Source organism: Artemia franciscana, chromosome 11, assembly GCF_032884065.1.
Source record: "Artemia franciscana chromosome 11, ASM3288406v1, whole genome shotgun sequence".
In the NCBI taxonomy this organism is placed as follows: Eukaryota; Metazoa; Arthropoda; class Branchiopoda; order Anostraca; family Artemiidae; genus Artemia; species Artemia franciscana.
Genome location: NC_088873.1, coordinates 79,115 through 103,208, shown reverse-complemented (window position 1 = coordinate 103,208; position 24,094 = coordinate 79,115). Strand labels below are relative to the sequence as shown.

The window sequence follows — 24,094 nt, the reverse complement described above, 5'->3', positions numbered from 1 at the left end:
AACCTCCAAGCTTTGACAAATTCAGTCTCACTTTTGGGCATTCTCACCTTTCCTTTTCAAAGGAAACTTTCTTTGGATGTTTCCCATCCAACTAAAAACAACACAGACAGCATCAGGTACGATTGACCTTCTACTTAGCCTACATACCAAAGGGAAAAGCATGCATCTCTATACTATAATTTACCTCCAACCTGCCTAATGTGCAAATATATAGCCAAAATTATGTAGTTCCAATGTATTCTGTCACCTGTTACCTTTTCCCCCATTCTTGCTTTGTTACAGTTGCTTCAATTAACAGGGAGCTAAAGGTTGAGGGATAGATTGGCAGAATCAATGGGAAACATGTAACTTCAGCTATATATATCTTTGAAGGTCATCAAAGATCAGGGCCCTCTAGAGCAAGAATGAGTAGTGATGTGTACTTTGAAATACCTTCCCAGGACATACTTTAGCCTGTAGACCCATCCCTGAAAGTTGATAGTAACCCCTATCAGTGATAGCAAGAAGTCAATCAACTAGAATTTTACTGGATAAAATTACCATCCTTTGGAATAGACTCTGAATAGTCTACCCTAGCCTACTTCTTCAATAGGATTAAAGACAGTCTCAGAATAATGATTTGGCAGCCCATAAATCCTCAACTTATCTGTAATACTTCACCTAGGCCTGTTTACAGAGCCTAAAAGGAGTTAATGCTTAAAATGCTACCATGTGGCAATTTAATGGAGCCTCAATGTTACCTGGAAGAAGTCAATCTTTAGAATGATTCCAAATGGCAATTTAAGGTAATAATTATGCCTGGATATGCCAGAAAACATGGAAATCTTTAAATTAAATAGTACATTTTTCATTGATTTGGTCTACTTGCTAATAGATAGCCTACTACTCAGGGTGTCCTTTAATGTTGATCCCAAAATATGGTGATTTACTAACCTGGCTCAGATCCCTTTCTTTTGCAAAATCACTGTCCCACCTTCTTCCAAGCAAATAACTTGATATTCCATTACTTTAATCTTGTCCATATTTATTTTTTGTTGAGAGATTTTTGTTGAAGAAGGTTAATTATGAGGAATTCAGTGTGTATTATTTAGTTTGTCTTTTTGTTTTCTCTTGTTTAGTTAGATTGTATGTACAAAATTATGTGATTTGTAGTTTATTTTAGATGTTTAGTTTTGTTTCTTTGTTAGTCGTGAAATGCCGTAAGGCTAAATCATGTAATAAACTCATCAAGGTGAATTATGTACTTACTGCGCTAACCATTCTTTCGAGCACGGTAAGAAAATCACTTACTGCGGTTACTGCCGGCAGTAACTATTCTCGTTCCCAGCGGGTTGGACAGTAACCATTTACCCGCTAGGAACGGAAATAGTAACCATTCGGTTACTACAGTAAGTCCCTGGAACACACCCTTTATGTAGACTGATTTATAGCCTACAAATTCTTCTTTTCGAAATCTACGTCTGAAAAGTTCAACCAACAATAATGAATGGTAGAACCCTAAGGTTAAAAACAATGACAGTTCTGGTTAAATTAGAGTTCAACCAATCAATTGTTTCACGCAAAAACACTTTTCATGACAACCTGGTTTGTCACTGTTTCACGCAAAAACAGCGGTTGAGCTCAACCACACCGAGCGGTTGAGCTGAACCACACCGAGTGGTTGAGCTCAAACAGTCTCTTTGGTTGACGCGAAAAAAGGCCTCAAGTCTAAAAAATCTAACTCATAATTATGAAAAACATATAAAACAAGTCCAAATACCACTCCAAGTCTACAAAATCTAACTCATAAATAAAACTCTTCTTACTTTCGGCACCATATTCTCCAAAACTTAAAAAATACAGACGATCTTTTCTTTGAATGCTAAAGCTAAGCACCCCATCTAACCGAACAACACATCATTACCTAAAGATTTGATTCCAACAGCTGAAAACTATTTTCAAATGAGGGCTTGCGAAACGTGCTTTTGTAATGAAGCTCTATTAAGGCCTTTTTTTGCGTCAACCAGTTGGTTTAACCAATGACAGTTTTGGTTTAACCAGTTTGTATGTTTCACACAAAAATGGAAAACCAATACACATGGTTGAGCTCAAACAAAACTGCTTCGCAAAAACACTCTTTCTTGTCGGATTGGGCAAAAGATTTCAAACATAGAACATCCGTAAAGTGCTAAGAGTGTCATTCTATTATAATTAAATGATTTAGCACTGGCTTAATTTCCTCTGGATTTGACATATTTCACATTAATTTGAGGTCAGAGTGAATTGAAAATGATCTAAAAAACCCTCTGGTATATTTGAAGAGATAGGAAGGGTCTGAATATAGTGGAATCTTTGGTTAAATTGTTCAGGTAATATTTTAGAAAATGTTGTATTCATACTGTAAAAGCAAAATCATTTATAAAATTTCCTAAATGATAAGACTTTAACTTTGTTGAGCTACCCTAAACAGAGGATAAAATTCTAGTTTGACTTCATTTTGTTTTGATTTGGAATTCTACTAGCCTACCAGGCTATATATTAAATTTTCTGTCAAATTCCAGTTTAGCTACTTTTTGCTATCTTTGAAAGGGGTTATGTTAGGAGAATGGAACTTTCAGTGATTAATCCATTACTAAAAACATGCTCTGAGAAGCTATTGCTAAGCTTATGTGATAACCCTCTTCAGTTTTTAAGTCTGGGAATTTTACATACTTGACTGGTTTGTAACTATTAAATTTTTGGTAAAACAACATCTTACCTTAATTTTCAACAAGCAGTTTCTGTTTCTCTGATTTTGGCTCTGAAAATGCAATTCTTGTTATTTTAGTAGAATTTTAAGCCATACCAGTGTTTCATATTTAAATTTAAGAAATGTAGTTCCTGGAAGTCTCCAAATCTTAGAAACTTCATAAATTGAAATTGACCAAAGTTATGACACTAAAAACACTTTTTTTCTTGTCATTTACGTAGAAGATTTATTTTCCAAGGGTTTCACTTTTATAACACAAGCATTTTTAAGGGTGTGGACCAAATATTGAGATTTCCAACTGTCATCATCATTAACCAGCAATTCTACAGGATTTAATCCTTATTTCATTAGACAATGTGATTAAAGGTGATTTAAGGCAAACATTTTTAAGAGAGAGAAAGAGTAGAGTTAGATGCTCCAAAACACTTTCCCATGATATAGTTCAGTCTCTAGACCCATCCCTAAAAGTTTCATTTTCCTAACCTAAACCTTTTTCAAGATAATACAAATTTATCTAAACTAGAATTCTACCAAACAGAAGTTTAACCTCATAATTTGTATTAACATATTGTTCAGGCTAGCCTTTGTAATCCCTACAGATTTTTACTCTTCACAATAAAGCACTATTACAGGCTTAGCCTAACAAAAGAACAGTAGGCCTACCTAACTGATTTGAAAAAAAAATCATATATATATATATAAAGACCAAAAATTCCATTTGATTATCAATACCTTACTCAAAACATAAGAACCCTGAATTCAGAGAGCAATATTTATCTAGAATTTTATTTAGCTTAGAAACAGAGAAGTTGTTTTGAAGTCAAGTTATAATGTCATTCTCTGGTCCTAACACTTCATACCCAACATGTCTGCAATATAACAATCTAATAGCTCTTTTATAACCTAAAGAACAGCTATTTGTTAGAATTAACTCAAATTTAATAAAATCATAAAAAATTAAGAGCAGTTCTATAATCAAAAGAAAACAGCAAACTGCTTAATCTTAATAAAAAAATCCAAAGGGCTTTATGTTTCTTCAATACAAAATATATATTAATTTTTGTTTTCAGTAGAATACTAGCTAAGTATAAACCAGCAAATCTGTAAGAATTTTCTGAGGGGGGGGGGGAGAGCTGCCTAAAATTAACAAAATATTTCTGATAAGCGCAAAAATATAACAAATTAAGCTAAACTAGGAAAATACTTTTTTTCTCACTGAACAGTCACCATAACACATAATGTATTGTAAGATTTTTGCAGTACTTGTGCATTATAGCCACCACATTCAAGTTCTATTGAGAAGTTAAGTTTTGCTAATGTTAATGTCATAAAATAAAATATGATGAATATATAAAACTTTATCAACAAAATTATGAAAACTACAACAAAGAATCCTCGAATTAAATCAGCATCATATCTAAATATACTGTATCTTACATTTTGAGAGATTGTTTTAACGCCCTACTGTACAGGGGTAAATATTTAAATTATGTATGATAGGCAATTATCAGAAGAGTAATCTATTAAGTCTCCTGAGCTAACTAAGGAAGTTTTTTTTTTTTTACTTGCTTTAGCCTGTATCCAGTTCCTGATTGCCATATAGATTCCATATTCATAGTTAAATAACATAAGCCTATGTATATAGACTATAGCTTGTTGCTAATTTTTCCAGGCATAGAATGTTTGATTTGGTAAAGCCCTAGAAAAGGACCTGAAGAGAAAGAAACATAATAAAAAAATAATTGATGCTTCATAATTTTTAGAACAATAGTTGGTAACACATTTTATATACAACTTTGCTCTACTTTACCCCTCAGTCCTCTCAATATAAAAATCTATTGCTGAAATGTCCTATTTTCCATTTGTTTTGTGGATCTGTCTCTCTAACTTCATCCCATGTAGCTGTAAATTAAACAAATGTGACAAACAATACCTAGAAAAAGAGGTGACAGCAGGTTAAATGCATTGAAAATATGAAATTTGAGCCATATTTCTGCACATTGAGAGGGGGATTGAGATAAAGCATAGCCTAACTTAATGATTTTCTCTTGCTATGTAGGGTAATTGGAAGGTCACTCATATATCATGCTATCCTTTTTGGTTTTAGTTGGATGGAAAAAATCCAAAGAAACTCCCTTTTGAAAAGATAGGAGCCACAAAGTGAGATTGTATTTGTCAAAGCTTGGAGGTTTGTCCCTTCTGCCTGTTTAAACAAAACAGATTCTTTATTGAAGCTTTGATCATTTCTATCTTAAGAGTGCACAACAATTATGATATAAGGTACTTTTCTTTATTCTATTGTCTTCTTTGTTTTCTAAGACTTTTTTTTTTAATCTAGATGTTTCATAAATTGCTCATTTTAACCAGAAGTTCATTTGACCTACTTTGAAATCCCTGGTCTTAAAATTACATTTGACTTTGTTAAAGCTAGGAGACATTAGCCTGCAATATTACTTTTCTGTATTTTTCTCATTAGTATCAATTTCTTTCATTAATTTTCCGCAGTAAACTAGCAGGAATGGTGGAGTCAGAGTTCTGTTTCTTTGAAAAAATGAAAGGAATCAAGGCAATTATGTTCAACTCTTCAGGAAATGGAGTCAGAGTTGGAGTCAGTGGTTAAGTGGACAGAATCAACAGCCCTGGGGTAAGAACCAATAATTTGTGCTTTTAAGAGTTCATTTTAGTTTGTTCCTCTGATGACAAACTTTCCAATAGTGATACAAAAATGTTTTAAGATTTTTGTTTTACTTACTGCATTAATAAAAGAGTCAACTCGTTGTTACGTATTTCTATATTTTCATATAGTTTATAAATAGAAAGGTTTTCCATTTATAAATAGAAAGAAATAAAATATTAAATGAAAAAATCAGTCCACCTTTAAATGAAATTAAATTAAAAAAAAGTTTTATTCAACTGAAAGCAAGCAGCAACATTAAAGCTTAAAATGAACAGAAAATTATTACGTACATGAGGAGGGGAGGGGGGTTGCATTGTTCTAATTAAACGACCCTTGTTTCATGAGTCGTTTTTAAAGAATTGAGAAAAATTTAAACTTCAGAGTAAAGAGCAAGGCGTTGAAGAGGGGGCATCCAAGCTTATAAACGTAATAATTTCTCTTCATTTTAAATTTTAATGTTGCTCCTTACCCAGCCCACCAAAAAAAGTATGCATACTTCCAAATAAGAAATACTATACGGAAACAATGGGCAAATTTTACAACTTAATGACATTTGCCCGTGGGCTGTGGTAGGGGGGCTTGTTATCTCCAAATAGAGGGTTATTGGGCCTTTCAGCTAAGCTGAACCAAATAGCTATCTCAAAATTTCGATCCGATGATTTTGGGAAAAAATCGCTTGAACCCTCTCCCAATGTTCTAGGTCCACTGGGTAGTCGCAATTACCCTGGGGGAAATAAACGAATAGGTATGGCCTAAAGAATAATTTAGAAAAAGAGTTAAAAAAGAAGGAAAAGAAAATTTATGTGTATATATAAAATATAAAGACAAAAAGCAGCAGAAGACCCCAAAGGTTAACTTATACAGGGTACCAAATTTATTTAAAAAAATTCAGCATTTGTAACAATTTACTCACAGTAAATTAAAAATGCACAGTAAGTGCAAATCAGGTTCTGATCTTTATTAGACCCAGGGGTAGTTAGCCCTACTCCTCTTTGTGGTAGTTTCAGCTCTTTTTGAGTTTTACTTGGTTCTTCATTGTATTTTCTGTTTATTTTCATTTAACTATCTATAGTGACTTACGATAATTTTACGCTTGAAGAATTATTAGACTTTATTTTTGTCCATCTTTGGTTTAATTAAGATTTAAAGGAAATGGGAATTCCCTGGGAGGTTGTAAAGAAGGAGGCCTTGAATAGATTGGGTTGGAGGAGGAGCGTGCGTAGCTGTTTTGGCCTCAGGAGGCTTGGTGCTGCGGTGAGTTATTATTAGTAGTAGTAGTCTGCTTTAATATAGTTTTTTTTAATTTTCTTTGAAGACTTTTATTTTTGAAATTTTGTTTTAATTAATTTCTGTTCTTTTTAATTGATGTAGTCTATTTCATTGGTTAAGAAACGAACATTTTAAACCTGTTCAGTTTTTCTATATAAGAGTCCAGATTTTGGCTTACTATTTATGTTGGACAATTTCTAATAATATTCGTACTATAGTACTTTGGATTGACAATACTTTGGCTCTGGATCGTACTATAATAAATAAATATATGGGTGGAAAACCTGCATAATCTTTGAGGTCTTATAGGACTGATGGAAATTCTAACCCCTTAAGCATAAGCAAACATTAATAAATATCCTTTTTTTAATCCCAGAAACTTTCAACTTTATTCCCTAAACCTTTCCTTATATATCACAAATACATCCTTTTGACAGTCTTGGATACACACAGTGCATTTTGATTTACTTTAATGAAGGACTCAACTGAATACCCTAGCTCCAGTAGCAGTAGTAGCATTAATAGTAGAAGTAGCAGTAGTAGCATGTACATAGTGCCTTGTGTTTAGTTCAACATCCCCCTCAACATACATTGTAATTTTCAATTTAATACTCTAAGCTGTTGATGAGATAATGCTGATATGTCCCTTTGACAGCCTGGTACACACAATGATTTTAGATTCAGTAAAACTTCCCGCTCAATATCCTCCAAAACTTTTACCATAATACCCTTACCCTTAGTAGTAGCAGCAGTAGTAGTAGTGTGCAAATATTGCATTTTATTCAGTTGATCATCCTTTTCATCATTCCCCTAAAACTATCTTAATACCCAAAGCCCTTCCTGGGATACGGTTCTTTTGATAACTTGCATACGCACTATGGAAGTATGGAACATATATAACTAATAAAGCTTTATAAATGTCTTTTGTTGAAATATAATAGCAACACCAGAATACCAACTTGTGTTGAAATCAAACAAAATTTGGCAAATCTAAACTTAGCAGGTTTTGATTTAGACATGTCATACAATGACCTCAATGATAGATTAATCTCGACCATTTGGAGCAGTTCCCTAAATACTATAAGGTATTCAATAATTGAATATTCATGACTTTTCATGAGTCAAAAGTGTGGCGTATCACGTTGCGCAAAGCTAGTGCGAGCAGCAGTGCTGACGACAAAAATTCAGGGCGGGGAACAAAATGTGCAAAAGCCCATTTTCATTTTTCTATTTGGTGTTTTTTATACTTTCTAATGAAATTTTCAAAATTTGAGAAGAGGGGGGAAATTTTTTATCAATTTTTTCAATGAAAATACCAAAAAGAGGCATTTTTCAAAGAAAATACCCCTGAAGAAGGAATTTTTCCAAATCTAGGTGAGGGGGAAAAAGTTCTAGGGCATGGACACATACTCCCCCAATTGACACAACTAAGGGCCAGCGGATTTTGGTGGCAACACAGGTTCCCTGAAATATATATCTGATATGTTTTAATTTATGACTTAAAATTTTATCGTTGAATGTTATCCTTGGTTTTACAATCAGCAAGCTAAGAAATTCTCATAAACAGAATTTGGTGAAAACCATTTGGCGTCCCAATTTTACGGATTGAAAACCCTCACAAGACAAGGATTTCAACAAGGCATGGCATGTCTACATTTAGTAAAATTCACAGTAAGTTTCGATTTTGGAGATCTATACTGAAATATTCGTCCTGCAGTTTTAATCAACAAATTCGCAAATCCTTACAAACCCATTTGGAAGAAACCAATTATGATTTATGAAACATTAACTTCATGTATTTTAATGGAAGACTGCCTCATACCATGGATTTTAAACTAAAAAAAAAAACACACACTGTGAGCTTACAGGTTGTCAAAAAGGCGTATCAGTAATATACCATGAACGGATTAAGAGTACCAAGGTGAAACTTTCAGGCCATGTTAAGGAAAATTTTGAATTAACCAAAAGATAATTACTTCTACTACTGTACTACAATTATAACTACTATGACTACTCATACATTTCATGATTTTTTAATGATCCTTCATGTAATTCTTTGGTGATGTAACATCCTCTAATGTTTTTTCAATACGAGTTAGAAGAGGTAAGCACTACTACAACTGACGTCACTTCAACTATTACTACTATGACTACTCATACATTTCATGATCCTTTAATGATTCTTCAGGTAATTCTTTGGTGGTTTCTTTGGTAATAAACATCCTCTAATTTTTTCCAATATGAGTCAAAAGTGGTAAGCAATACTACAACTGGCATTACTACAACTATTACTAGTATGACTACTCATAAATTTCATGATTCTTTAATGATTCTTCAGTTAATTCTTTGGTGATTAAACATCCTCCAATACTTTTTTCAATACAAGTCAAAAGTGTTAAGCACTACCACTACTAGTATCACTACAACTATTACTACTACACCAACTTGTACATTTCATGATTCTTCAGTTAGTTCTTTGGTGATTAGACATCCTATAAATAACAAATATCTTAGTGAGCAAAGTTAGGGGAGAGTTGGATGGTGCAAGAGCCCTCTGAAATATGCACTTGACAGGTTTGAATTCATAGGTATCTATTTCAATACTAATCTGATTTGAAAAAGGCAAGCTCAGAAACTCTTATACACCAGCCTGGTAGAGTTTGTTTTGTTATCATTTTATTATTCTACTTGATTTTTGATCTTTATGATTGTATTTTATTTTTATAGTACTAATAAAATGAATGAATGAAATCAAACACCAAGGTAATCAGGGTGGGTACTTTGATTTAAGAAAAAGGGCAATCTTAAACACTGTTTGTACTGGCGTCTAATCATTGTAAATAATTTCCTAAGAAAAATACAAATGGTAAAGTGTTAAGATACACAATATTTATGTGTTTTCAAATTGGTGAAGAAGGAAGGGGGCGTAGGTTGCACAGGTCCAAAGAACTGTCTAACACCAGAATTCCTTAAAAACCAATTTGTTAAAATTTAACATCACTTGAGGAATAGACTAAGGACAGCCCTATTGAAATCTAAAACACTTTTTACTATCAACATTTATTCTTTTAGGTTTATTAAATTTAAAAACAAAAAGTCTTTTTTCAACTAAAATAAGGAGCAACATTAAAACAGAAATTATTACGCATATGAAGGGGATTAATCTCTCCTAAATACCTCGCTATTTACTCTAAGGTTTAACTTTTTGTTCTAATTATTTAAGAATGACTCCTGAATCAAACTATCATTAATTAGAAAAATTAATTTTTTTAAAGTTGAAAAAAAATCTTTTGACTCCTAATCACACTATCATTAATTAGAAAAATTGAATTTTTTAAAGTTGAAAAAAAAACTTTTATTTACTAATAGATTCAATTATAAGGTGAATGCCACTTTCATCAACTTACTGTCGTTGATACATCTAGGGCAACAACCACCAAAAACGGATTATTTTAGAACACTGGTGTCAGTGGGGATACTGCCCTTCCCTCAGTAATTATTTGTTCCCCTACATTTTGAAAAATATCGATTTTGATTATTTTCATTCAAAATGACTTACCTGATACTTTCATTGAAAAATTAAACAATTGGCAGCACCCTCTTCCCCTCAATTTTGAAAAGTGGTCTTTGATCCATAACTAATTTTCGTGAATTGATACCACTGTTCCAGAAATAATTACGAATTTTTAAATGAACCACAAAGAAATATTATCTTGACTGTCTTCTCCTTCCTGAGTATTTGATATTTCATTTTCACTCCATTCATCCTCTGCGCCCTCATCTTCACTGAAACTCGTTTCCAACTTCGGCTTACTACTATTTAGTTCATCACTACCATTAACACCAACAACTTCCTTTTCTTTATCCACCTCTGATACACTACTATCAGGAACATCAACCCGACGCCTCTTCATACAAACACTCCCAAAGTTGGCACACCTACAGGGTAATCAGCACTTACTTTTTTATATTCACTCTTTGGCGACTGACTAGAAACAATATTGATTTTGTGCAAAGGAGGAGGGGGTGGAGGCGGAGTTCTTCTAGAGAGATCATCTGGTTCAGCTAGGCCTTTTATTTTTAAGCTTTCTGCTGTCTGTATGAGAGAAGCAAGATTATGTTGTGCTATGCTCACTTCCCCTTTATACATGTAGTCAATAAGTGCTTGCAATTCAACAAACCTGACATCTTTGAGGAATACAACCATGTCCCTTCCGGTATAATTGGACAGAAGATCCTTAAAAAAATAAAAGTTATTCAGCTAAATTCATTAGAAACTCTTATATCAGTAACTCAACACACTTTTGAAAGATGAAGTTCGGCTCCTTAATATTAAGAGATAAATTTCTAACACAGGCTATATAAAATGTTACATTCATATTGTATTAAAAGCATGTATTAGAGTGCCTCAGCAATTTCACACAAGAGCCAAAATCGCTGTATTTTTGGTATTAAAAAGAGGAAAATTCTTTCTTTTTTCTCAAACGTAATCTTCATAGGTGATACGAATGGCATGGAATGATTGCTATATGGCACCAAAAGGAGGTAAGCAAACGTAAATTGTCAAAAAAAGGAACATAGAGGAGAATAAAAAAGCTAAACTTAAGGCTCATTCCTTTGAAAATCAGTTTTGCTCCATTAAACTAAAATGCAGCACAATGGTATTTTTCGTGGCGTCCGATACCAAATCAGGACTATGTAAAAGATCAGCTCTAGACAAAGCTGTTCCTAGGGTTGGCGGTGTCTGGGGGGAAATTGGTTACAGCAACCCCCTCTGTGATTCAATTGGAAGCAAAAAACGCCGAATCAAAGAGAGCAACTGCAATCAAATTGGGCAACCCCACATCCGCTGCGCCCCCAGGCCAGCTATCCCGATTGCTCCCTCCCCCTTTTGACGGTTCTGGCTCAAGACTTCGTATACTCTATAACTTTTAAACTTAGCAATTATTTAGACATAAATTAAGTTGAAATTTCGAAGATATAATACATGTTAACAAGGGTAGAGACAAACAGATGTCTATCCGTGTCTCTAAAAAAATCATCAGCGGTGACATGAGTGGCTAGAAAAGACGGATAGCTGGCATAAAAGGTAGGCAAAGAGTGCTGAATAGCCTCAATTAGAAAATAGAAGGCAACACATTTAAATGAATAAGAAAGCTAAACTTAAAATTCATCTCTTAGAAAATCAATTGCTGTTTTATTGAAAGCAAAACGTATTGGCACATTGAAAATCACGTTTGATACATAGTGGCACCGTTTTAATGCACTGCCACCATTTTGGTGGTAGTTCCATTTTTATTTCTCCTACTCATGGTAATTTTTCAGTTTTTGGTTTGGAGTCCATTTGGAACAAGAACTCGATTTACATTGAACTGCTGCCAAACTTTGGATTACAGAAGAAGGTGTAAGTTTTAAATAATATTAAATGGTTTCAGTAAACATGCTACCTGTGACTGAGTCTCCACAAATGAAAAAAGAAAATGTGGTGCATTTTCTCTGGTTCTGTAAAAAAGATCCCTATTACTTTTCTATCATCACGTTTTTGCTTATAAAGATCCTTTGGTAAACATGCTGCCTGTGACTGAGCTTCCACAAATGAGAAAAGAAAATGTGGTGCATTTTCTATGGCTCTGTAAAATAGATCCCTATTACTTTTCTGTCCTCATGTTTTGTTGATAAAGAGATAGCCTTCTGTGAGCAAGCTAAATGTGACTGAGCTTCCATAAATAAGAAAAGAAAATCTGGTGCATTTTCTCTGGCTCTGTAAAACAGATCCCTGTTATTTTTCTAGCATCAGTTACTTAACCCGTTGAAAACCTGTGTGAACTTAAATAGAATGTTCCCATACAAACTAATCTCCTCCAACATCGAAAGGTCAGACCTCCACTTCTTTTGCTCTCTTAAAAGCTCCTTCCACAGTGTGATTAGAACATTCTTAAGCTTTTTACTAAGGAAGAAATGTCGTTCTGCGAACTAGAAAGTAACTGGGAAAGTAACTAGAAAGCGCGTGCAAAAGCAGAGGCTCATTGGCCGCCAACCCCAATTAGACATCGTTGCTGATACGCCATGAAACAAACATCAGCACTGCCGGTTCAGACCCTCAAGTCTAGTGCCATTTCTTTGCCCCCTTTTTTTTTTAATAGGGCCTTATCACAGTCTTACCAGATTCGTTGCAAAGTCGTGATTTCAAACTTTTTTATTTTGCTTATGTTGCAATTTTTCTTACTTGCATTTCTTATTCTTTTTTTTTCTTGTCTAGTATTTTTTACAATTGTGTTTAGTGTGTATAATATAGATAACTATTATTTATTTGGTTACAAAAGCTACTGCTCACTTTTTTCCCTGTTTGGCTATATAGCAAAGCCTGCTTAAACTATATTATGATGGTTCTGCATATTGCTTATCAGGAAATAGAGATGTCTATTAATAACATTACAAGCAATAATTTGCTCTTCATATGAATTCAGTCATTAAAAATTAATCTTTTTAAATGCCATTTATGAGGAGCACATAAGATCCTCTTATTCTCTCATCTGCTTAAGACTAAGAATGCAACTTAAAGGAGTTTTCACACTACGTATGTAAATTTCTATACTAAGTGGTTAAGTTACATTATGTAACTTTTGCACTTAAATAAGTAACTTCGTATTGGAATGCCATAAAAATCTGTAAAACCATATGAATCATCTTCTAAATCATTTACAGCTAACTATTCAAAAGTGGAAATGTGGAATTGATAGGGAGAGGGAGTTCCACCTAAGGGTGATGAGAGAGCAATTAATCAGTCTTCAAAATAACCTTATTTATGTCAAGTTCCAGCACCTCCCAGTCACCAAGGCATCAAATATAATGAGGGAGCAGACCAGCTAGTAATTCCTTGAATAGTCAAGTCAACCCCAGACCTCCCAAGACATGCTCAGAAGAAGAATTCCCTTCTAAAACATAAATGCCCTCCCTGTCTTTACTGTCGCCAAGGGCAGAACTTTTTTGTTATAGAATCACAAGCAACCCTTTGATCCTGAGAAAAGCGGAGTTTACTTGGCAGCTCAATTCCAGAATTGCTGAGCTACTTGATTTTTGCATGTATATTTATCCAGTAAGAAGAAGTCAATATTAGGAAGATCTTCAATAATGCAAACCTCCAGCCTGACAACAACCCGTTGCTGCTCTCAAGCCTACCAGCTAACACTGAAAGAGAACTATGCAGAAATATTTTCAACTTTCAGCAGCATCATAATTTTTGTGAACAGATTGGACAGATAATAGCAAAACTTATTCCCAACACTTAACACCTGCAGAGGGAAAATTGTCATGAAGCCAAAAGGAGACCAAGGTAGAGTTTGGAAGGCTTGGCATTTTGAGAAGAAGATGGAAATTCAAGCCTTTATTGAGCATGAAATCCTTTCTGAAAAAGTTTATTAATCTAACTTCAGAATCTATCTGCTGCTAACCCCAGAAATTCCATTTTGTTGCCGCTAGTTAGCTTCCTATAATATAACATAAAATTCTACATAGAGCTCAAGCCTACTTGGCACTGCCTATACTACAGAAAAAACTCACCCTGTATGGTAACATACATTTACACAGTTCCAGTTCCAAAAATTGTAGGGAGGTATATGGACTAACAACAAGTCCTTTCACCTCTTTGACTTCTTCTTCAGAAAAACTAGCTACTGGAAGCGCAAAGTCTCAAGTTCTGCTAATTTGAAAGGCTTTACAGCATGTTGTAAAAGCAACAGAAGTCTACTTTTAACAACAAATAATCATTTGGCTGTATGAGCTCACATTGCAACAATGGGCTATAAACTGCCCAACAATGAGCAAAACAGAAACCTAGCAATGGTATCTTGCAATGCAGCAATGGGATTCAACAGCTTTTCCACCATGTACTGAGCTCACATTGCAATAATAGGTTCTAAACTGCCCAACAATGAGCAAAACAGAAACCTAGCAATGGTATCTTGCAATGCAACAATGGGCTTTAACAGCCATTCCACCATGTACTGTATGAGCACACATCGCACACTTTTAAAGATATAAATGCTCCTGATTTATTGTTGTATGCTTATTGAAATTTTCTGCAAATCCTGACTAGCCACAGTCAACTGATAAGGGTTAATTTTACGTATAAATAATACAAAGAAATATACATATACTCTATCCATAGTTAATGTTGTGCAGTAGTGTCAACTTTGAACCACTGGAGAACAGTCATCATAGGCCATAACTACCTTGTGATCACCATTCCCAAATGGGCTTAAATTTCATTTCTCCAGTAGACGTCTCATGTCACTGGGCCCTAACAAACCGAAAAAAAAATCACCATCTTCATCACAATGCACAACAGATCCAGTATGGAACTTAATTTTGCTCTGAACTACAAATTGAGGTAATATAAATCTTACATGAAAAAAAGGACTACAGGCAGAGAGTACTAGTTTGTGAGCTTTAAGCGTCTGTCCTTCAGCTGCTAGTGTTATATCAACTAGAGTTTGATTTACAAGAAGCCTGTCCAAAACAGCTATTAATGTAGGTTGATTGTTATTCCACTTTAAACGAAATTCCTGTTCCCCTATGTCCATGATTAGCACAATATACCTAAAAAAGAAAGAAAATTAAAACAAAAATGGAAGCAACAAAAGGAGAAAACCTTGAAAACAGTAGGTACATGGCTATTTTGAAGAAAAGGAAGAACAACTGCTACTGTAGCAACTTTCCGCTTTTGGTATTTTTTGTTTTTGTTGTTATATATACTTGATAAAAGTGTATTGATTGTTGTTATTTTTTTTAATTTATATTTTGGTACTTTTTTGATGCCACTACAATAAGGGACTTCTTAAGGATGGTAGGACATCCCTCTTTATGTACAAAGTGCATTGAAATTGGTAGTTGTAATATTTTAGGTTTTGCAGTTTCTGAATTTTTGACTATTATAATTTTTGTATTTATAATTGGTAAAGTTGATATTTTACAATTTCTGACAGGGTGTTAGACTAATTGCTAGTTTGAGTGTAGTAGATTAATCAGTACAATGAAGCACGATTGTGAAGATTGTGAGTGGATGTAGGACTTATTTAGAATTTTTTTTTTTTTGGTTTTTCTAGGTTTAAGGAAAAACAGAAAAAGGATCCTGGAGCACAGAGAAGAAATTCTGGAAGCTCCATTCAATTACACCAACTTCAAAGCAATTGTTCCATCTGTGTTTTTATGGAAGTACCTTATACAATTATTATATATTCTATTTCCATAGTTTGTTCATGGAATGGTAACTGTACATATTGGTTTGGTCTTTACTTTTCATTCTTTTTTCTTATCTTAAATCTCATTCTTTTTTATAGTTGTTATTACCATAAATTGCAGCTTGGGCCCATCTTGTAAATATTTCCTTGTAAAGCTCCAGAGTTAATGATCCATAAGTAGTTATTATGTTGTTTTGTGACCAAGTGCAGTTGGATGACCAATAGCTTCCACTCCTTCAAGGACCTTTCAACACCCAGCCTTCAATAAAAATGTAACAGAGTCAGCATATACTGCATCTTCAGAGACTTTGTTCTAGTCATTGATAATCCTCAAGGAAAAGAATTGAGAGCAGGATTTGGTCTGGGCCTCTCAAAATTCTGAAAATTACAATTTGCCATCCCCAGCATTTTTGTGAATTGGTGTCCAAAAAAGACAGCAATGGTTTATAATGAAGCTTCAGCAAGACACCACAAGGTCTCAAGCTCAAACCTGTTCTGAGATTCACTAGAGGGATCTTTAGAGTTTGTGATCAGTTACAAGTCCTATTTTGAGTGGGCAGCCATTATCCAACACTTTTTTATTTTAAGGCTACATTAGGGATCTAGAGGATCATCTGGGGGCCTGAGCATCAGTACTAGACTCAACAAGGTCATCATGGCTGCAGGATCAGATGCAAACTTATTGAATATGATGAATAAGATCCAATTTATCATTTGGTTCAATGTGCCATAATTAATTCATTTCATCTGCTCAAAGATTCATGGATCTATTACCTTAGATTAGAAATGGGGGTAATCTAAGGATGTGATTCTTTTAGCCTCCTCATTGATGAATTACTATTGTCAAGTTGATGATTTGTGAGCTTCCCAATCATACTTTAACTTGGCATTACTTTACTCTGTGATGATTCTTGTCTTGAAGATTTTTAGACTAGCTGACAATATTTTTTCTTCTTGAAAAGAGTTACAGAAGTCCACAAGTCAACTAGAGAAGGAGCAGCTTTGCTGACAGGATTGGCAAAACATATTGCTTTTTTCAGAGCATCCACTCTTGGAGTATGTGGTTGATAATAGGAGAAGATCAGGAAATGCTTGTTTATAAATGGTCTTGTAAACAGTGATGACATTCCATTATTTTGTTTATAGGAAAGGCTTGGTAGTTTGAAATGGAACAATCACTTGTTGTAAGGCAGATTTATGACCCCATTCAGTTTAGCAGCATGTGTCTGTACTGCTTCAAGTATGGTCTCAACTTTTCTATAGAATGGAAATAGCATACACATCCCCACCCCTTAATTAGGTCTGACCAAAGCAATGTAGGGATAAGTGGTTATTTTGATCAGGACTGCAGATGGATCTTTTGGTAGCTCAGTTCTATTTAATCAGCTGAAGAAGTAACAGAACCAGCACAGAAGTGAAATTTAAGCTCATTATAAACAATATCACCTAGATCCTTTTCCTCATTGAATGCTTCTGCTGATAGATTATTTAAAGTTTATAAAAATATAGGTTTTTATATTCAAAGTAGAGGGTGGGTATTTCGGATATATTAGAACTCCATAACCATTGGTTAGCCCAGTTGCTGTGTTGATTCATGCCATATTGGAAAGTATTGCAACAAGTCTCACAAGTTTAAATTTATTGAGAATTTTTCTTAGAGATTTTGTGCTATAGAGGAAACATTACACATATGAAAATATTGAAGAAAGTAGTACCCAAGATAGTGACTTAAAGAATGCCACTTCTAGGGCCATAGATTCTGATATACTGGGCATTGCTAGGTAAAGGTGCATAGACTTTGTCAGGGGTTCCTCTGTTAATCAGATCTTTAATAAAAATACATCACCAAAGTAGATTTTTATCTACAAGCCTTCTGCTTTGGAGCCAATGCTGGGAATGATGTATGATACTATTTTTGTCCAGATGTTTAATAATGCCCTTGTTTGCTATTCCCTCAATTATTTTAACAATTATTGAGGTTAAACTAATTCATCTGTGATTTCCTGTTGCATTTCTTTTTCCTTTTTAGAACACAAGATTTACACACTTTTCCTGGTAAATATGCAGTTTCCAACATAAATTAGCTAGTATAAAAGTGAATCCATCACCTCTTACTTTTTTTTTATTGTAGCCTACTCATAATTCAATGATCACTTCTGGAGAAGATAAATTGTGGGCCCTTAAAGGGGATAAAGCCAGACATAACCTAACTTTTAAATAGAGCTTACAACCCAACCTTTTTAAATAGAGCCTAAAAACCCTCAAAAATGACATTACAGCAAAATTGACACAATTTTTTAAGGGTTTCTGGCTCTTTTTAAAACCCTGCAATTTCTTTTTCACAGTGACATTTTACAATTAAGATTAATGAAAATAATATTTACCATTCCTGAATCTGATACAAATGGCAATTGTGTCTCATAAGCCAGTTTTTTTTTTTTTTTAGAAACACATTTTTAAACTTTTGGTCACTATGTGCAGTTTTAAGCCCTTTAAGGGATCAAAATGTAATTTCTCCCAAAAGTAATTATTGAATTATAAAAGAGTATAAGAAATGTATCAAGTAATGTATTCACTTTCACCCTAGTTAAATTATCTTAGAAACTGTAAATTTATCCCTTCTTTCTTCAGTATCAACAGATTTTTGAAAAAGCTGCCTTAAAGGGTTTGGATTTTTCAACATTAATTCCTGAAGTTTCATTTCCCAGCCTAAACAGCTTTCCAAGTTGGTGATTGGTTGCTACATAACAATTAAAACCTAGTTAAGGCTGTAAAAATATTCAAATAAGTTTTTTCATGTGGATCAGCACAATTCAAAGAAAGCAACAAAGTACAATGCTAGACTTTTACAATACTTAATTCCAAAACTGATGAACCAAATTTCTTGCCCACAATAATTAATAGATTAATAAAGGAGAAATGACATATTTATGGAATCAACAAAAGCTAATGGCAGAAATTTTCATGAATAGATTCAGAAACAAAAATTGTGTCATGAGAAGTACTTTAAAGTAGCTGGATCATAGAGAATATGTAATTTGGCACAGTAAAAAAATAAGTGGTTGATACAAATCTTAAAGTTACATTGCAACATTCAGAGGCCCCAATTAAGAGTGTGGTGGAGGTATTACAATTTAGAAAAAAAAAATATGGCTTAGAAAACTTTTTTAGATCTCCTTAGTGCTGCAGATCTATTTATGAAACTTTTACTTTTTCAATAGGCTACAAAAGTTTGGGTAAGGTTAATATAGGTTAGTACCCTCTAGAAGGAGGAAGGGGTGAATCTAGATACCCCAAAAGACATATTTTAGGCTTAATTCCAGAAAGCTTTACCTGACTCAACTATATTTCAAGACAGCCAAAAGCTTTTCATGTAGCATATTACACTGTAGAAGTTAGACAGTTAGACAATTAGTTATATGATTAGAGGGCTAAATGTCATTATCAATATACCAGCTTCTAAAATTTTTGATTACCATTAAACTGCTGTCGCTTGTTGGTGAATTTATCTAGTTTGGTAAAAAAAATATATAAAATTTACAACAATTACAAATAAGTTTCCATTTAGATTTTATTTGATTTAAAGTCAAACTATTCCAATTTTATGGTAGAACAATATCTTTTCATACTAGTGACTGGTACATTACCAAACGTTACTTAAGTAATGGCTTAGAACAGTGGTATGCAAATTTATTACCCAAATAATAACATTAAACTAATTTTTGAAGAATTGGGAGCCAAATCTGCTTGTTTAGTAAACTTTTTTTTGCACTAAATGAGTAGTACACTACATAAAAACTAAATTTCATGCTTATTAGATATAATTAGACAATAAGATGTTTTTAAGATGCTAGTTTATGATATACTTACTAATTAGACAATTTAAAGAAATATCTCTAAAATCTAGAGTCAAAGAAAAATAGATTAAATAGATATTCTTTCCCAAGGTTGAAATACATGCTATGGGGTAAAATATCTAGTAGTTGCAGAGCAGTTCACCACTTCATCCCCTGATGCTTTTTCTGTGCCATTTTGTAAATCAATAATTTCTTCTCAGAGAAATTATGTTTTGAGCCCTTAAAGGGCACAAAACAGCACATAGTAATCAAAAGTTTAAAAATATGTTTCTAAAAAAACTGTTAATTGCCATTTGCAGCTGATTCAGGAATGTTAACTATTATTTTTCTTATTCTTAGAAGTGAATATGTTATTTTTAAAGCAAATTTGCAAAATTCTTTAAAAAGAGCTAGGAATCCCTCAAAACTGACATCAGTTGAGCTGTGATGTCATTTTTGGGGGGTCCATAGCTTTTCTTAAAACATTTCTGCAAATTTGTTTTTGAAATAAAAATTGATTCTTAAAAGTGAATATGTTATTTTGACAGCAAATTTGCAGAATTTTTTAAAAAGAGCTAGGGATCCCTCAAAACTGACATCAGTTGATCTGTGATGTCATTTTTGTAGGGTTCATAGCTTTTCTTAAAACATTTCTGCAAATTTGTTTTGAAATAAAATTTACTATTTACTAGGGAAAACAATACTTACCATTCCTGAATCAGCTGCTTCAGGTAATTGTTTACCACTATACAATTTTTTTACAAACATATTGTGAAACTTTTGGCTATTATGGGCTGTTTTGAGTGATTTTTAAACATGTTGATGTTTGAAGAAGCAACTGAGGTCAATAGCAATCAAAACTTAAAAAAACAGAATTTTGATATCAGTAGACACATCAAAAGAATCAACTTATGCTGACTTCAGATGTCAGGTTCATCAAGTTTAGTGATACCCATCAAAAGATACAAGCCTGGGAAAAATTGCCTGATTTTTGAAATAGGGTGGAAATGCCTCCTAAGCTTCAAGGAATCTTAATGAAAATCATATCATCAGATTCAGCATACCAGAGAACCCTAATGTAGATGTTTTAAAGTTATTACATACAAAAATGTAGAGTTTTTGCAAAAATTCTTTCTGCAAGAAGAAAGATCATGGATGCATATTTTTTTCCTAGGGCTGATTGTTTCAAAATAATGGCCCTATAAGATTGGAAGAGGGTGTATTTGTATGGCAATTACAAGTTCTAGTGCCCTGTTTGACATTGGATTGGAGGACAACTGACCCTCTCTTATGCCCCTTTTCCCCAAAGTTATCTCATCAAAATTTTGAAATTGCCATTTAGAATGTTGTTTTGTCAAAATTTCAACAGGTATAGCAACTGGTAACTGAAAACTAAGGTAAAATGTTGTTTTGTCAAAATTTCAATAGGTATATAGGCAAATTTCAGGGCCCTCTAGAGGGAGAAGGAGTGGAGGTGGGTACTTTAAAAAATCTTCCCAGGACATACTTTAGTCTGTAGACCCATCCCTGAAAGTTTCATTTTCCTAACCTAAACCCTTTTGAGGTAGCAAGAAGTCAATTAACTAGAACTTTACCATACATTTTAATTAATATACTTGCCTGAGATTAGGCACTGTAAGTGTAGGCAACTAGGGAAAAATTCTAGTTAATTGACTTTTCGCTATCTTGGAAAGGGTTTAGGTTAGGAAAATGAAACTTTCAAGGCTGAATCTACAGACTAAGGTATGTCCTGGGAAGGTAATTTAAAGTACCCATCTCCACTCCTTCTCCCTCTAGAGGGCCCTGAAATTTGCCTACATGACAGGTCTATACCTATTGAAATTTTGACAAAACAACATTTAACCTCAATTTCCAGTTACTAGTTGCTTTTTCTCTGCCTTTAGTTCTGAAAATGCAATTCCTGTTACTTGAGTAGAATTTTGAGCAATATCAATTTTTTTTTTCAAAATTTAGGAAATGTATTTGCATAGCCTATCTTTAAAACCTTATAAAATGAAATTGAGCAAAGTTATGAAGCTGAAAACAATTTTGTTGTAGGCTACTTCAATCAAGCAGAAGATCTATTTTGCAAGTTTCAATTTTATAACACACATATTTTTAAAGGTCATCAAAGGTCAGGGCCCTCTAGAGGGAGAAGGAGCAGAGTTAGTTGCTTCAAAATATCTTCCTGTGACATACTTTAGTCTGTAGATTCAGCCCTGAAAGTTTCATTTATAAGCGTGTCCGAAATCTCAAGTATGCAGAATTAATTTCGCATCCGTCTGGAATTCTTCAAAGAATTCTCAGTCCGGACTAGAATTTCATCAGTAATTATCGCAGGGTTATGATGTCAAAAACCCCACGAAAAAATTCTACGAAATTGCAGCATTTGGATGTGTTCCAGGGACTTACTGTAGTAACCGAATGGTTACTATTTCCGTTCCTAGCGGGAAAATGGTTACTGCCCAACCCACTGGGAACGAGAATAGTTACTGCCGGCAGTAACCGCAGTAAGTGATTTTCTTACCGTGCTCAAAAGAATGGTTAGCGCAGTAAGTACATAATTCACCTTCTTCAACAAAAATCTCATTCAACAAAAAATAAATATGGACAAGAATGAAGTAATGGAATATGAAGTTATTTGCTTGGAAGAAGGTGGGACAGTGATTTTGCAAAAGAAAGAGGGATCTGAGCCAGGTTAGTAACTCACCATTTTTTGGGATCAACATTAAAGGACACCCTGAGTAGTAGGCTATCTATTAGCAAGTAGGTTAAATCAATGAGAAACTTATTATTTAATTTAAAGATTTCCATGTTTTCTGGCATATCCAGGCATAATTATTACCTTAAATTGCCATTTGGAATCATTCTAAGGATTGACTTCTTCTAGGTAACATTGAGGCTCCATTAAATTGCCACATGGTAGCATTTTAAGCATTAACTCCTTTTAGGCTCTGTAAACAGGCCTAGGTGAAGTATTACAGATAAGTGGAGGATTTATGGGCTGCCAAATCATTATTCTGAGACTGTCTTTAATCCTATTGAAGAAGTAGGCTAGGGTAGACTATTCAGTCTATTCCAAAGGATGGTAATTTTATCCAGTAAAATTCTAGTTGATTGACTTCTTGCTATCACTGAAATCGGTTAGGTTAGGAAAATGAAACTTTCAGGGATGGGTCTACAGGCTAAAGTATGTCCTGGGAAGGTATTTCAAAGTACACATCTCTACTCTTTCTTGCTCTAGAGGGCATTGACCTTTGATGACCTCCAAAAATATTTATAGCTGAAGTTACATGTTTCCCATTGATTCTGCTAATCTATCCCTCAACCTTTAACTCCCTGTTAATTGAAGCAACTGTAAACAAAGCAAGAATGGGGGGAAAGGTAACAGGTGACAGAATACATTGGAACTACATAATTCTGGCTATATATTTGCACATTAGGCAGGTTGGAGGTAGATTATAGTATAGAGATGCATGCTTTTCCCTTGTGTATGTAGGCTAAGTAGAAGGTTACTTGTACCTGATTCTGTCTGTTTTGTTTTTAGTTGGATGGGAAACATCCAAAGAAAGTTTCCTTTGAAAAGGAAAGGTGAGAATGCCCAAAAGTGAGATTGAATTTGTGAAAGCTTGGAGGTTTGCCCCTTCAGTCTGTTTAAAGGAAAATGGATTCATAATTGAAGCTTTGTTCATTTCAATCTTAAGGGTGACCTATATTTGTGACAATTCATTGAATGGTTGTAAAGGGGTTACTTTTGTTTATTCATTTGTCTTCTTTGTTTTCTAACAATTTTTTTAATCTTTAAATTGATATCCATTTCTTACAAATTTTTATTGATACCAGAGGCTCATTTGCAAGTTTTCACCTACTTTGTAATCCCTGGTCTCACAATTACATTTAAATTTACTGAAGCTAGGAAACAGAGCTACTATCTATTTAAAGAAAATCAATGGATATAAGTAGGTTTTATTGTATTTAAGCCCTAGGGCCATGGCAATTAAAGACAAATTAAAGAAGATTAACTTTAAAATACTGGACATTAAATAAGCATGATAGTCACAAAGAAAAACAAATAACAAAATTATACTTCTGTGTTCAGTTGCCAACCTGAGCAACAGTCATAAATTTTTTAAATCTTGCAGAACATTCACCCCAATTACATTCACAAGCTATCTCTCATGACCCACACTCTTGTCCATACATCCACATTTCAGGGAATAGAAGGACTATCATGCTGGTATTCTTCATTTTTACTTATATTTAATGGGTTTGAAAGAAAGTTTCTATGGCTAAGTCAGTAGGCCAGTAAAGGACCTGGTGGTCCTTTAGCCGGGTAGTGCAATAG

The 24,094-nt window shown here is 33.8% G+C and overlaps 1 protein-coding gene across 4 annotated transcripts; it reads right to left on the bottom strand.

Annotated features, from left to right (window-relative positions):
* Positions 1-3,645: 3,645 nt before the first annotated feature.
* Positions 3,646-22,108, bottom strand: LOC136032644 (longitudinals lacking protein-like). Of its 4 annotated transcripts, none has more exons than XR_010618753.1 (4): positions 21,949-22,108; positions 15,080-15,272; positions 10,234-10,911; positions 3,646-4,661 (listed from the first exon to the last, which is right to left on the bottom strand). XR_010618753.1 is itself a non-coding variant. In XM_065712919.1 (3 exons), exons 2-3 carry the CDS (start codon positions 15,254-15,256, stop codon positions 10,585-10,587), a joined length of 504 nt encoding a protein of 167 aa, XP_065568991.1. In that variant the 5' UTR covers positions 15,257-15,272; positions 21,370-21,934; the 3' UTR covers positions 8,550-10,584. The 4 variants fall into 4 exon arrangements, 1 of the variants encoding a protein (XP_065568991.1); XR_010618751.1 differs by lacking the exon at positions 21,949-22,108 and adding an exon at positions 21,370-21,934; XR_010618752.1 differs by lacking the exon at positions 21,949-22,108 and adding an exon at positions 20,458-21,124.
* Between the last annotated feature and the right edge of the window lie 1,986 nt (positions 22,109-24,094).